Source organism: Auxenochlorella protothecoides, assembly GCF_000733215.1.
Source record: "Auxenochlorella protothecoides strain 0710 unplaced genomic scaffold scaffold18, whole genome shotgun sequence".
In the NCBI taxonomy this organism is placed as follows: domain Eukaryota; kingdom Viridiplantae; phylum Chlorophyta; class Trebouxiophyceae; order Chlorellales; family Chlorellaceae; genus Auxenochlorella; species Auxenochlorella protothecoides.
This window is the reverse complement of record NW_011934213.1, coordinates 442,292-456,044: the sequence shown is the minus strand read 5'-3', so window position 1 is coordinate 456,044 and position 13,753 is coordinate 442,292. Positions and strand designations below refer to the sequence as shown.

General features: G+C 63.5%; 3 protein-coding genes across 3 annotated transcripts; 2 read left to right on the top strand and 1 right to left on the bottom strand.

Moving 5' to 3' along the window:
• Nucleotides 1-282: 282 nt before the first annotated feature.
• F751_1810 (Helicase sen1) lies at nt 283-6,189 on the bottom strand (the record flags this gene model as incomplete). The annotated part of the gene is made up of 16 exons (XM_011399517.1): nt 283-463; nt 655-772; nt 928-1,018; nt 1,194-1,379; nt 1,541-1,711; nt 1,892-2,054; nt 2,240-2,309; nt 2,441-2,558; nt 2,714-2,824; nt 3,111-3,415; nt 3,633-3,774; nt 4,021-4,164; nt 4,384-4,503; nt 4,732-4,830; nt 5,614-5,929; nt 6,089-6,189. 16 exons carry the CDS (start codon nt 6,187-6,189, stop codon nt 283-285), a joined length of 2,436 nt encoding a protein of 811 aa, XP_011397819.1.
• A 461-nt stretch (nt 6,190-6,650) lies between these two features.
• Nucleotides 6,651-8,974, top strand: F751_1809 (hypothetical protein; the record flags this gene model as incomplete). The annotated part of the gene is made up of 8 exons (XM_011399516.1): nt 6,651-6,856; nt 6,986-7,084; nt 7,302-7,448; nt 7,621-7,743; nt 7,943-7,998; nt 8,138-8,171; nt 8,344-8,432; nt 8,586-8,974. The coding sequence occupies 8 exons, from the start codon at nt 6,651-6,653 to the stop codon at nt 8,972-8,974; spliced, it is 1,143 nt and encodes a 380-aa protein (XP_011397818.1).
• A 383-nt stretch (nt 8,975-9,357) lies between these two features.
• Nucleotides 9,358-13,637, top strand: F751_1808 (Radial spoke head 10-like protein B; the record flags this gene model as incomplete). The annotated part of the gene is made up of 11 exons (XM_011399515.1): nt 9,358-9,494; nt 9,701-9,788; nt 9,915-10,081; nt 10,255-10,391; nt 10,543-10,700; nt 10,935-11,160; nt 11,401-11,538; nt 11,659-11,843; nt 12,068-12,835; nt 13,061-13,171; nt 13,404-13,637. 11 exons carry the CDS (start codon nt 9,358-9,360, stop codon nt 13,635-13,637), a joined length of 2,349 nt encoding a protein of 782 aa, XP_011397817.1.
• Nucleotides 13,638-13,753: the final 116 nt, after the last annotated feature.

Genomic DNA, 13,753 nt, shown 5'->3' with positions numbered 1-13,753 from the left:
GTGCTGCTCCTGGAATCCTGGACCTTGACTCGTGACTTACGATCCCACTGACTGAGCCTCATAACAAGTTGTGAGATTATTGGAATAAATGTGGCAAAACGTGTTGCCAGGGCATGCCAGCCTTTTGGACAGGGGGAAGCCTTGGTCCTCCCGGGAAGAGCAGTCTTGGCGGCAAAAAAGAGAATGCGATTGCAGGGAGCCTTCCTGGCGGCCCAGCTGGAAGTTATCCCAAATGGCATGCTCCGACAATGTGCAGCGACAGTGGCATGCTTCCCAGGACTGCTATCGTCGGCTGGGGATGGCGGGAAACTGGCGCGGCAGGCAAGGCCCCGCGGGGTGGGCCGTCGGTGCCTGGTCCTGTGGCGCGGGGGTGCCCGCCGCCTTGCGCTGCCAGTACTCCATGTCGGGAAAAAGGGAGTTGGCATCCGCGTCCTGGATGACGACCCCTCTCGCCTCGGCGTCCCTTGGTTGGGATGGAAAGGGGGATTACACACTAACAAAAAAAATCAATCAGCTCCGTGCACAAGGTCACTGCTTCACCTCGCCCGATGCAAATGGAGCTGCAAGCTCGAACGCAGACATGCTGCAGCCTTTTACACTCGTGCTTCCACCACGTCTTCCAAATTCCCTGAAAGTAGGTCTGCATCACCATACCGGATGAGGGCGCCCCAGGCGGCATCAGCTCGCAGCTTCCCCACGGCTCCCAAGATCCACATTGCCCGCTTGGCCCGCGTGATGGCGACATTGAGGCGCCGCACGTCCGTGATGAAACCTGGCGACGTGGGCAGCGCAGAACACTCATTTCATCATGAGAGGGTAGAGATGCTAGGTTGATATCCATATAACAAACCCCATCTGTATGCTGTCAGGACGTATGGAGATCCACCGTGCTTTGGACGCCGCCACCCAACACAACTCATCACGCACCGAGGCCTCCGCCGCTGCCGGCGCGCACGCAGGAGAAGATGACAACGTCTAGCTGCTTGCCCTGGAAGGAGTCGACTGTCTCTATCATCACCTGCAGGCGGTGGGGTGGTGGGGCTGGAGGAAGGTGCAGGTTGCTGGCTGCCTTGGTGCAGACTAGGACCCTCTGTCATTGGTCAGAGTTGTAGAGGCAACCCAAGTCACAAAGGTCTGATTTTGCACAGCCAGGAAATTCAACGAAACTGCCACCCTGCATGTACCGCCCTCACCTCTGCGGCTGCAACCTTGCCCACCACATCTTGGAAGACCTTGCGCAGGAGGGCCCGCTGTTCTCGGTAAGGGGTGATGACACCCACACTCGTCGGTCCCCTGATCTCGCCGGGGTTCTCCTTGGCCGTGGTGATGAGGAAAGCACGGAGCTCGTGGAACAGGGCCGCAGCCAGCTCGGCCTCGATCTGGGAGACACAGGAGTGAAGTTTGCTTCAGTGGGGCCAGGGTTCAAATGTCATGAGGCAGAAACAGAGTGACTGCAAATGTATGCTTGAGCGTCATGCTTTCCAGACCATACGTACGCTGCCGTGAAAGCGGCCCAGGGGCCTTCCTGATTCAACCTCACCAGGTTGCTGACGGATCCGGTGGCTGCCCGGGCGCGCTGTTCTTGACCCCGAGCCACATCAAATACCACGTAGGGCTTCATGAGTGGGTGCGCATAGTACGGCTCGTCGGGTCTCTCAAGCACAGACGCTGCATCTTCCAGCTTGTTATTGTAAAAGTAGGCCGATGGGAACTGCGCATGTGCATTGCATTTTGGCAGTGTGGGGGGAGTGAAGAGGGCGGGGGGGAGTTCATATATGGATAGCAGGTAAAGAACTCTGGCTCAAGATTAACTGGTGCTCAATCAGGTCCAAACAGCTGTGGGTTTTCTCTCGCAGATTGTCCCATGCCAGCCCCTCCCCCCAAACAGTACCTGGCGGATGGCGGGGTGCATGCGGTACTGCACGCTCAGCATGCTGACAGGGGCGCCGCAGCGCTGCAGGCGCTCAAACAGGGACCGCTCCATCTCCATCTCGCGACCCAGCTCTGACAGGATGGTGGCGGGGAGCTGCTGCGGGTCGCCCACCAGCACCACCCTGCGAGGCAGGTGGAAAGCAGGAGTGATTAAAGACCGGGCTACCAGGAATACGAACAGCCAGGCACAGATGGTGACTGCTGGCGACACTTCAGCACACATTGCAGGGCATGGAAATCCTGATCATGGATCAGACATCCCACCCACTCCCAGCCCACCAAGTGCACTCGCCCAGGCCCCTCGCACCTCTCGGCGCCAAATCCCAGCGGCTGCAGGGCCGCGATCTCCGAGGCCTGCCCCGCCTCGTCAATGAGCACTGTGTGGGATGGCAACGGGTGTTGAAGTTTGTCATACAGGCCATGCAGGTGGGGGCGTGGTGTGTCACCTGCAGCAGGCTCTGCAGTCTTGACAAGGACCATGCCCACTTAACACCCTCCTCAAACTCACCCGTCCTAAACGGCACTTGGGCGGCAGCCAGCTGGAAAATCTTGCGCTGGGTGGAGGAGAGGGTGGTGAACACCATCTCTGCCTCCAGCAGCAGGCTGGTCTCGATCGCCTGCTCGGCCTGCATGACGGAGGTCCATGCGCGACTGTCCTGATTTGGTTGGGGGTGTCGCCAAGCGCCCCTCGCCCTCTTTGCCCTCCCCGCCTCCTCACTTCAGGCCCGGGCTCCATGCGCTCCTGCACCAGCATCCCACCAGCCCAGCCCTCTCCACCCACCTCTCGCACACGCCACTCCTCCCGCGCGCCCCAGACCAGGGTGCGTGCAGCTTCCAGTCTCTCCAGATCCTGGGAGAAGCGGAGCCGGACCTGGTACCTGTCGATCAGCCGCTGCAAGGACGGGTGGGCGAGTGTAGGCTGGGTGGGGGATGGACGTTGAAGGAACAGAACGATGCGTCAGAAGGTCATTGGGGGAGAGGTAGGTCCGCATGCGGTACAAGGTGCGCATGTGCCGAAGCCCACGCTCAGATCTTGCCGCCATGCGCGTCGCACGCGAGCAACGCTCTCTGCCCAGGCCGAGGCAGCGTCAATGCGCCCTGGCTACCGTCCCACCACCACCCTACCCTTGGCCCGACCCAGCCCGCCAGCCCATCTCCCGTACATTCTTCTTCCACACACTAAAACATCCCCTGATGCCCCCTGACCCCGCCCCCCCGCCCCCCCTCTCGGTGCGTGCCTTGGCCAGCTCCATCCGCTCCGCCTCGTCGGCGCAGCGCGTCAGGGCGGCCTCCAGCAGCTCGATCTCGCGGCCGGCGTGCTGGCGTCGGCGTGAGGCGTCGGCGAAGCGGCGCTGCCAGTCGCTCTGGATCATGGTCCGGTGCTGGTCCACCAGGCGGCCGATGGAGCGGCCGCGCACCGCCGGCGAGATGACGCCGTCCACATCGGCACCCACACGCACGACGTTGGGCGAGTAGCGCCCGCCTGCACGGGGTGAGGGGTGTGTGTTTTGTCATGGAGAGCGGTCGAAGATGTTGAGGGCGCATGTGGTGACAAGCAGGGGTGGTGGATTTGGGGACGCAAGGCTTTCAAGAGCCTGCTTGCACCTCAGCTCCCCTCGAAAACCACCAAGCTGTTGATCGCTCCCTGCGCTGCCACATGCTCCCTGCTCCTACAGAGCACATGACCCTTCCTCCCTCACCGCTGCCGTCGCAAAAGCCCTGGGCCATGACGCGGGCCAGCAGCTCGTCGCATGCGGCGTTGGAGGGCGTGCAAACCAGGATGCGCGGCCGCGTCTTCACCACAGCCGCGCCCAGCCCCGACAGGAGGTCGGTGCTCAGGGCCTGGCCGGTGTGAAAGGGGGTGGGCTGGGTGGGTGGGACTGATAGAAGAACGAGAGGGAGGGAACGCATGGAGTCTGGTATGAGAGACAATCAGGCGGCTTCACCGCCTCGTCGCCAGAGGTCCTCGCAATCTCAGACTTGGTGCCGCAACACGATGTGATCGTCTCGATGGCACGCCGCACATTGCCCCAGTTCCCATCCATCGATCAACCCCACGCTCAAGCTCAACTCCACTGCTCCGCACACCTCCACAAGGTTGCTGCCGGCATTGTTCAGGCAGCTGGCCGGCGCGGGGCGCGGGGCTGTGGGTGCGGTGCCGGGCAGCGCCGCAGCGATGAGGCCGTCAAAGTAGGCCTGGTAGGCCACAAGGTGCCACACATTGAGCACCCCCTGGAGCCGGCACCGGTGGGAGCATGGGTGAGCACAGAGTGGCATTGGTTACAAGGGGCAGGTGGGGCACACAGATGCACTGCACCAGACGGCATGCGGCTGGCTGCACGAGGGAACGACCGCCCAGGCACCCACAACAAGGTCTTCCCTGGGGGGCATCACACCCTTGCATGCAAAGGTCTCTCATCGAATCACCCCAAGATCCTCCCCCAGCTTCACCTTGACGGTGTGCGTCTTCCCCGTCCCAGGCGGGCCCTGGATGAGGGTGAAGGGCAGGGGAGGCGCCGCCACCGTCCCGTGAGCATCCGGACCGCCGCCTCCCAGGTGACAGGCCGCCATCTGTTGCGGTAGGGGTGCACTGGGGTTATTCTTGGTCCTGAGAATGGCATGCTTGGTCCCACATGGCCCTCTGACCTGGCAAGCTGAATCAAGGCATGGTCCATAATAAGGAATCATCCGATTCTTGCCCATCCCTGGCCAGGGATTCCAAGATCTATTCATGCAGCCTTTCTGTGCAGACACAACTCCAAAATGCTCCCTTGCTCCTCCCGCCCAACCCCTTCACACCTCGATCGCCACCAGCTGGCTGTAGTCATACTGCTGCTGGAGGTGCCGGATGAAGGCCGGCGTGCGGGCTGCAGGCGGCCACAGCCGCTGCCTCAGCTCCTGCGCTCTCGGGGACGTGACATGGAGGTTTCAGCCGCCAAGGGCAACGGCCAACAAGGACTGGGGCCTGGAGGTTCCCCCATTTCTGGCCTGGTTGAGCCCAGGCTGTGTCCAAGCGGGCACAGGGCAGCCGCCCCAAAGCATGTGCATGCGGACATGCAGGCAGGCAGGCATGCAAATCATGCAATCGAACCAGGGATACTCCTCCCACCCAGAGCCGCCACTCCATGCCTGGTCGGCGTAGGCCCTGGCGGGCACTTGCAGCAGGGACGGCCTGAGGACGTAGGGCAGGAGGGCCGAGCTCATGGAGACGGCGCGGTGCACCGCGTCAAACTCCCGGCGCTGGCTGACCAGCGGGCGGCCCGTCACCAGCCACCAGACGCGGCGCGGCCCGCCCGCCTCCAGCGCGCGCAGCGCGGCCGAGCACGGCCCCGGCGCGGCGCCGCGGGCGTGGCTCTCGCACGCGGCGTGGACCCTGACCTCCACCTCGCTGCCGCCGCGGCCCTGGCTGACCGTCCCCGCCACCATGTGCACCCCGGCTGGGGGCGCGGAGGGGCTGCGGCGCGCGCGCTTCCCTGGCGGCGCGTCGCAGCTGCCGCAGGACTCGGAGGACCTGGCATCCTCCTGGGCCCCAGGCGAGCCGTCGTCGTGGTGCCCTGCATCCCCGCCGGAACGGGGCCCCAGTCCACCTGCGGACCCCGACTCTGGCGCCGGCGGGTCGGGGGGACCGCGGGCCGCCCAGGCCAGGGCGCCGCTGCGTGGCGGCTCCTCGGAGCTCAGCACCGCCACGCGCCCGGGCGTGGCGGCGTAGCGCAGCTTGTCGGCGGCGACGGGGCCGTGGGGCGCCAGTCTGAGCCGGGCCCAGCCGCCCTCCAGGTGCTCCAAGCCCGCCACGGTGACGGACAGCGCTGCGCCGGACGCGCAGGCCTCGGCCCACTCACCGCGCAGCGACTCCCGCGCTTCCGCCAGCACCAGCGGCTCCATGACAGACACGTACTCCTCCACGCCATCGAACTCCAGCGGGATGGATGTGGGGGGCGGCGCCAGGCTGGAGCAGGCCGGCAGCCACAGCTGGCCGCCCAGGACCTGCTGGTCGAACCTGGGAGGCGTGGGAGCGGGGGACGATCGCATGAAGGAGTGGAAGATGTCGGAAGATTCATGAAGGGTGGTGCATGCCGTGGAAATCACCCTTCATGGCACTGCATGCACTGGCTGGGCCCCTTCACCCCAGAAGGCCCTCCCCCACCACTCCCCTCACCGATCAAGGGTCAATGTAGGCAGCACTTTCCGGTTCTGACGGGGTAGGGGGGCCTTGAAAACCTCTGCATTGGCCTCGGGGCGCGTCACGCGCGGCGGCATGGCCGCGCGAATGAGGGACGTCCCCTCTCGATCACTTCAGGGTGGCAATCGCCGGATCAGCATGACCTGCATACAGAAAGCACACGTTCGAGCTCTTGGGTTTGCGAAGCATTCGTCAGGATGCGACTCTGTCCAGGACAGCGTGCCGCTGGCGATACCCATGTCGGTGGGTGTCGAGCAGGGGCCCAAAATGAACAATTCCCGCCAAAATGGTAGAATGATCTGTCCCTCGCGTACAGAATCGCATTCGCCATCGGTGGGCCAAACTCGCGGAGGTGTCGCAGGCTCATCCTGGTCAGCACGCAGACTTGAGTGAGTGCATTTCTCCGGCCTCAGAGGCAGGGCGATCTGCCTGTCTCGTTGGTGCGCGCAGGGCCTTCAAATCAGCACACTCATTACCATATTTTCGGCATCCCGCGAGAGCGCTCAACTGAGGCTGCGCGGACCACTCTCATCGCAGCATGGCGGCAGTTACCAAAGCCATCGAGCGATGGGCGTGCGGCAGCGTCTGCACGAGCTGGTCTCGGACGGACACCATAATGGCGCAGGCTCCCACGCGACACAGCGACTTCCGCGACCATCGGCCTCTACCCCTGTCTGAAATCTACGAGCTGTACAGCGAAGTTGTAAACGAGGGGCGATGGACCAACGGCCTGCTCGAGATGTGGTGCGTGGGGATCCTGGGTACGATCCTGTACCTTAGCCTAGCCGGGATGGAGGAATGAGGGTTTGGCGTGGGTGCCCTGGCGGTTCCCTGCCCTGTGTCCTCACCAGCTCCCGGTCGGCCCCTTTTCAGGTTCTGGAAGAATAAAACGGCCAAGTCTTCCGTCCACATACCTTGCTGGGACTCCTTCAAGTGGAATCCGCTGGCCTGGCGGGGGGCGTGCATGGGAAGGTGAGGTTAGGGGGGTGCAGTATTTGAGGCCCCGCAACTCTCCATGCCAGCACCCAAGCCCTGCATGCATGGCTTCAGCCACACGGTTCTGTCAGACCTCAGAGATCCCCAAGAGTCGGGGGCCATGTGCAGCTCGACTGCGCGCCCACACCCCAGCGCCGCGCCTGCAAGCCCATGCCCTGGCCCTGCGAGAGTCCTTGCCCGACCCATGCCACAGGACCTGCGAGGAGTGCTACTGGACAGGCCTGCGCCAGACGCGGTGGGCGCGGGCGGTGTATGCCGCCAACCTGGGCCGTGAGTACGTCTTCCCCTACCAGAACATCGGGCACAAGAGCTACAAGTCCGACATCAAAGCCCTCTGCTGGTGTGTGTATTCCGTTTCTGGGGGCTGGTGCGGGGGATAATCTTCAAAAACATCTGTGTGTGTGTTTCTGATGATGCAGGCCTGTGGGCTGCTCCCGGACCGGACTGAGCGCCCGAGACTGAGGCATCCCTGCTCCCTGAGCATCCCGCAAATCCCTCCTCACCGACCACAGGATGTACTGCCTCATGTCGTGCGTGTTCAGCTGCGGCATTGGCCAGATCTTCTCCTTCTGTGGGAACGTGCTGTTCAACTTTGGGGCGTTCTACAGCTGCCACGCGCGAGAGAAAATGCGACGGTGCGATGTGTGCTTGTTGGAACAGAAGTAGGGGTGCAAGTGGGTCAGCCAACAGCCTAGGCCCATTCCTTGCTGTTGACGGCGCGGAGCTTTCCGAGAGCTCATCCCTGCTGCTCATCCCTGTCGCTCATGCGGAGCACTATGTTCAGTTTGCAGACCCTGGACTGCACAGCCTGATGCCAACTCCACTGCACTGCAGACGATACAAGTTGCCTTCGACCTTTGGCCTGCCTCCGGGCATCGACGACTTCCTAGGTGAGACAAAAGGGAATGTGTTGGTGGAGACATCTTGCATGCCGCCACACACACAGCAGCTGCCAGGAGCGCAAGAGAAGGAACCCACGAGCTCGTGGCATGCCGCACCTATGAACACCCTCCCCCAACCCATACGCAGTGCACTTTCTGTGTTTCTACTGCGCCAGCCACCAGTGCGTTGGGAGGGGTGGCGTGGTGTCAAAGTGCTGTGGGAGGCGTTTGTCCAGCTCCAGCTTGTGCATGGCCTAGTCCATATGCTGCCTGCGGGTCTGCCTGCCCTGTGCTGGGCGAGCCCCTTTCCCACGACAGTTCAGTGCCTAAAATCCCGCCACTCCCTTTCTCCAGGGAACTGCGAGAGCTGGCGGTGCGAGGCGTGGACGGACCCGGCATGCACATCCTGGACGTCCTCCCTAATTCCTTTGCAGGCGCAGAGGGTGAGGGCTGGGGTGGGGAGCATTGCGCCTCATCGCAATTGAGGGCGGGATCGAGGGGTTGGGGCAGAATATCTGCCTGCACCCTCGTCCGTGGCAGGCTGAGCCTGAAGATCATCCCAGTCCCCTCTCCCCCCCCCCCCCACCAACCACCAGGCTCCAACGAGGCGATCAGGGAACGGGAGGAGCTTGTGAACAAGATGACGGCGCACCCGCCCAAGTTCTTCAAGTCCAGGGTCAAACGCAACCCGCTAGTGCTGTCCACCGTGGTGGAGGTGGCCAAGGAGACGGCGCTGAGGGCTAAGCAGGGCGTCACCGACGATGCCGGCTCCACCGCCACCTCGGCGACCAGCGCCGCGCCACTGGGCTGGATCAGCTACCCGGCGGGCGCGCCCAGCACGCAGACCATGAGCCGCGACGAGGTTGACGTCGAGCAGGCGGACCTCCTGCATGGCCCTGACGGCAAGCCGGACTGGCAGGCGCTGGGGACGGAGCTGCACGCTGCACTGCCGCCGCTGCAGCGGGCCTGGAGTGTGGCGTATTGAGAGGGTGGGTGGGGACGTTGTTAGCCGCAGCCGCACCAGCATGGCGGTTCAGGCAATCGGTAATCTTGCAGACAGGCTTGGTACTCGATCTTCTTCTGTACAATTGTCTTTGTTGGTGTATGACACTATTACCCCACTTGATTGGTCCTGGACTGCCCTCACCAGAGGCGACAAGATCTCAATCGGAAAGAGCGCGCCACGACTTGCACGACACCAAGCTTGCACCAGCTCTCCACGCGTGGGGACGCACAGATCGCCCCTTCCGCTCGGCAGCACGACGAGTATTTTGATTCAAGACCTGCACTGCATCCAAAGAGTCTCCATCCTGCGCTTCTTACCAGGGGGTGCTGCTTTGACTGCCATCACCCCCGGGCGAGGCCGACATGGTGTCCTTCAAGGACATCACCGACGACGCGTCGGCCCCCCTGGATCTGGCCAAGGAGGTCGAGAAGCTGCGCCTGCAGGTCTACATGAGCGAAATGGGTGTGGCGGTGACCCCTGAACCCAACCCTGACATGTCGTAAGTCAAATGCAGCCGGGTTTGACCGGATCTCAGCAGTGTTTGCTGGCATGTGGGAAGCATGCACCCTCAGATGCTGGAGTGACGCATGCATGTATATATGCACCACCCAGACCCAATATCCACCTGGAGGGAACTCCCTGGTGCTTCTGCGTTACTCGTTCTTGGAGCGCCGATATTTACTCCCCTTCTTTGTTACCTCACAGGGAAGCTATTGCTGCTGGATTCCAGAGTCCCCAGGACTTTGAAGTGCGAGAAACCTCTGTGTCCTATGTGAATGGAGATACCTACAAGGTGACACGGTGTAGTGCTCTGCTGGGTAAGGCCTGGCACCACTGGGTAGCTCTTGTGGGGTGGCCATGTGCATCCAACCCCGGCCTCATCGCAATGTGCACACTGCCACAAAACTTCACACCCTAGGGCGAGATGTTGGGCCCCCTGCGGCACGGGAAGGGCGACCACACCTGCAGCTCCGGGGATAGATATGTCGGCCACTGGCGGTACGACAAGCGGGACGGGCGTGGCAGGCTCGTCCTGGCCTCTGGCATCACCTACGAGGGCGACTGGGTGGACGACAAAGCGCAAGGGTAGGATTGGGGGGGTTGGATGGTGCATGCGCATTGTCAGAGTGGTGTGTCTTGGAGTCCAAGATCTCCCTGGTCTCCTCGCCATGCATGTGGCCTTTGCACCGGCACACACAACCTTCCTGAGTACTGTGATGCATCCTTGGTACGTGACGAATGCTCTGCACCCTGCACAGGAGTGGCACCTGCACCTACGTGGATGGGGCTGTGTACGAGGGCGAGTGGAGGGAGGACCTGCGCGAGGGCTGGGGCGCCCACATCTTCAAGGGAGGCGCTCGCTACGAGGGGGAGTGGGCGGCCGACAAGATGCATGGTGGGGCTGGGGACGCTGGCAGCCTGCTTTTGCATCAGGGTGGGGTGCTCTATGGTGGTCGTCTGCTCCGGCCTGCGCCCCTGGACCTGCAAGATTCTAGGAGGCCAAAGAAGCAGCAACACCACCACCCATCTCCCAACCCCACACACAGGGCGGGGAGTGATGGTGTTTGAGGATGGCAGCACCTTTGAGGGCGAGTGGCAGGCGGGGGAGCGAGTGAAGGGGAAGCTGGCGGCTCGCGACGGCTCATGGGAGTATGCTGGGGGCTGGAAGAACGAGCTGCAGCATGGATCAGGCGTACTGTACAAAGTGAGCCCTTGGAGGAGGGGGGGGGGGGGGGGGATGCGCGTGGCAAGGGCAACATATATGCTGGGCGTTGGAATGAGAGACTGTGTAGGAATGATGCCTAATTTTGGACCCTGAAGGCCTTCTGACAGGCACATGACCTTACTGTTGAGGCTCAACCTCTCAAGATCTTCCATGTATTGCAGTCTTGCTGCATCGCGTCAAGTAAGCACTCCCTTTCCTCCTGCACCTCTGCAGCACGGCGCCTTCAAGTACATGGGCGAGTGGGAGGCGGGGGAGCAGTGCGGCGAGGGCGAGTGCCTCTATGCCGATGGTGGAAAGTACGACGGCGAATGGCGCGCCGGGCTCCGGCATGGGAAGGGCAGCTACAGCCATGGCGCCTACAAGTACAACGGGCACTGGGTGGAGGATAGGCAGGATGGAGCTGGCATTTGCACCAACGAGGCTGGGGATAAGTACATCGGTGAGCCGGAGGTGTGGAGTGTCGAGGGATATTTGTGTCTGGCACTATGTCAGGCATGTCGTTGGGCTTCACTACGGGGCCGTGGGGTGCCCTGGGGTGGTATACTTGTGACCTAGCAGTTGTCGGTCATTATTCCACTGGGAAGCGCCTGCAAGGATAGCAGGGTGTTGCCATAAAGGCCTGACAGTCTCGACTGTTCCAGAGTGCATATGTGGCCCCTTCCCCACCCACACCTGACAGGCATGTTCAAGGCGGGCAAGCAGCATGGCAAGGGGCGGTGCGTGTATGCAGACGGGTCCAAGTATGAGGGCGACTGGGAGGACGGCCAGCGCTCCGGCAAGGGCATCTGCATCTATGCCAACGGCGACAAGTTCCAGGGTGAGTGGAGGAGGGGCCGGTGGTCTTGAGTGAGGCTGAACTTTTGTTTTCCAGGATGTCATAGTTTGAGATCTGACCGACGATCTCATTTTCACCCCTGCCCCCCCACCCCAATGCCAGGGGAGTGGCTGCGGGATGCCAGGCATGGCCGGGGCGTGTGCAAGTTCGCGGATGGCACCAGGTTCAAGGGGGAGTGGGAGGCGGACGCCTGGGTCCAATCCGCTGCCGCCCCCTCCCGGTGCCGTGTGGCGGGGGCCGGGGTCACACACGCCACAGCCGGGGTCGAGGCGTCCTTTGTCATCCAGGTGCGGTGCGGGGCAGTGGGCAGGAGTTGCAGGAGGGTTCAATGAGGGCCAGTGGGGTTGACGCCGGCGCCATGGCGCGATTCCCGTGGGTTGTTGCGTTCGTGCTCCCCCCCAGAGGGCAGGAAGAGGGGTTGACCGTGGAGGTGCATGCCCGCATGTCCATGCACCAACCCCGACGGCAGCCTCCGGGATCGAGTACCGTCCACCCCTCCCCCTCCATGCAGGCCCGCGACGAGGACGGCAACCGACGGCTGGAGGGCGGCGACGACTTCTCGGCGGCACTCTACTCCCCCCACGCCGTCGTGACGGGCAGCGTGCGGGACCTGGGCGACGGCTCCTACGCAGTGGCCTACGTCGCCACCGTGGCTGGGGTGTACGAACTGCACGTCACCGCCGGCCAGGAGCACGTGGCCGCCTCGCCCTACCCGCTGCGCGTCGATTCGGGGCCGCCCTGCCCGCGCCGCAGCGCCGCGACCGGCGAGGGCCGGGGGCGCGCGGTCACAGGCCGCCCGGCGCGCTTCAGCGTCCTGCTCCACGACGCGCACGGCAACCGGTGCGGAGCCGGTGCCCCCGCGACGGGCGTGCCGCTGGAGACGGAGCTCACCGGACCCGGCCCGGCCCCACCGGCGGTGCGCGTGGCGTGGGACGAGGCGGCGGGGCGGTACGACTGCGAGTACTGCCTGACCTCTCCAGGCCTGTACCGCCTGCACCTGGCCAGCGGGGGGGTGCCCCTGCCCGGCGCGCCGTTCTCCGTACGCTGCGTGGTGGCCGGGGAAGATGCTGAGGTGGAGGAGTCCCGAGCCGGCCCAGGGGCGCAGGCCCAGGACTGCGCTGGCCAGGGTCTGGAAAGCGCGGCGCGGCCGGTCCAGGACCTGACGACCCGGTGGGAGGAGATCGCTCGGGCAGCATACCTCCTGGACGGCGACGCCGCGGGCTGGGACAGCGATGGGGAGGCCGCGGTGCAGCGCACGCCAGAGGACGAGTACATCAAGGTGTGGGTGTGGTTGGGTGGGTGGGTGGGGGTAAGGATTGGGGTGCAGACTTTGGGAGTGGATGGGAGGGAGGCCATCCCCTCTGCAGCCCACTATGGTGATGGGGGCCGGCTCAAGGCTTGTACAGGGTGTGTGGAAGACAAGCGCACCCAAGCTCTCCTGGCAACGACCAGGGCAACCTGCACTCAGCGCCCCTCCCACCCCCCTGCCCCACCCTGCACCCAGGCACACCCGGACGTGCCGGTGGTGGAGAACCTGGAGGACATCTGGCAGGTGTCCAAGCTGCAGGCCGAGAGGAAGGAGAAGGAGGAGCGCGAGAAGCAGGCCCGGCTCAAGGTGCGGTGTGTTGCGGTGTGTTGCGGTGTGTGCCAGGCGGCACGAGGAGGGGTCATTGCATGTGGCGGTGACTTGGTCGCTGTCAGGGGAGCCTGTGGTCTTGCACCCTGGGCAGGAGTCTGGGTTTTCATGTGCTGATGCAAATACTCAGTTTTCTGGGTGCCGCCTACAGAACCCTCGAGCAGGGACACCGCCAACACATCCCAGCCCACTTGTCACAACAAACCTGCAGGAGATCCAGAGCAAGCTGGGTGAAACGTTCGGGGAGGCGCAGCGACGGGCGCCGGAGGAAATCCGGGCGGCGGTGCAGGAGATATTTGCCGCCGAAGCTAGGCTGGAGGCGGCCAGTTCCACTGCGGCCCAGGCGGGGGGATGTGGGCCTCTGCCACCCAGACGCCCCATCAAGCTCAGCAAGGCCCAGCTCCACGCCGCAGCAGCCACCCTGGATGACCTGGATGATGTCTGATGGGGTGAGGGATCCATGCGAAATGCGGCAGCTGGATGGGGAGAATGTGTTTGCACGTGCACCCAGCCTCTGCCTCTCAACCTTGCAATGTATGGCTGCTGAGGACCAGAATCAGA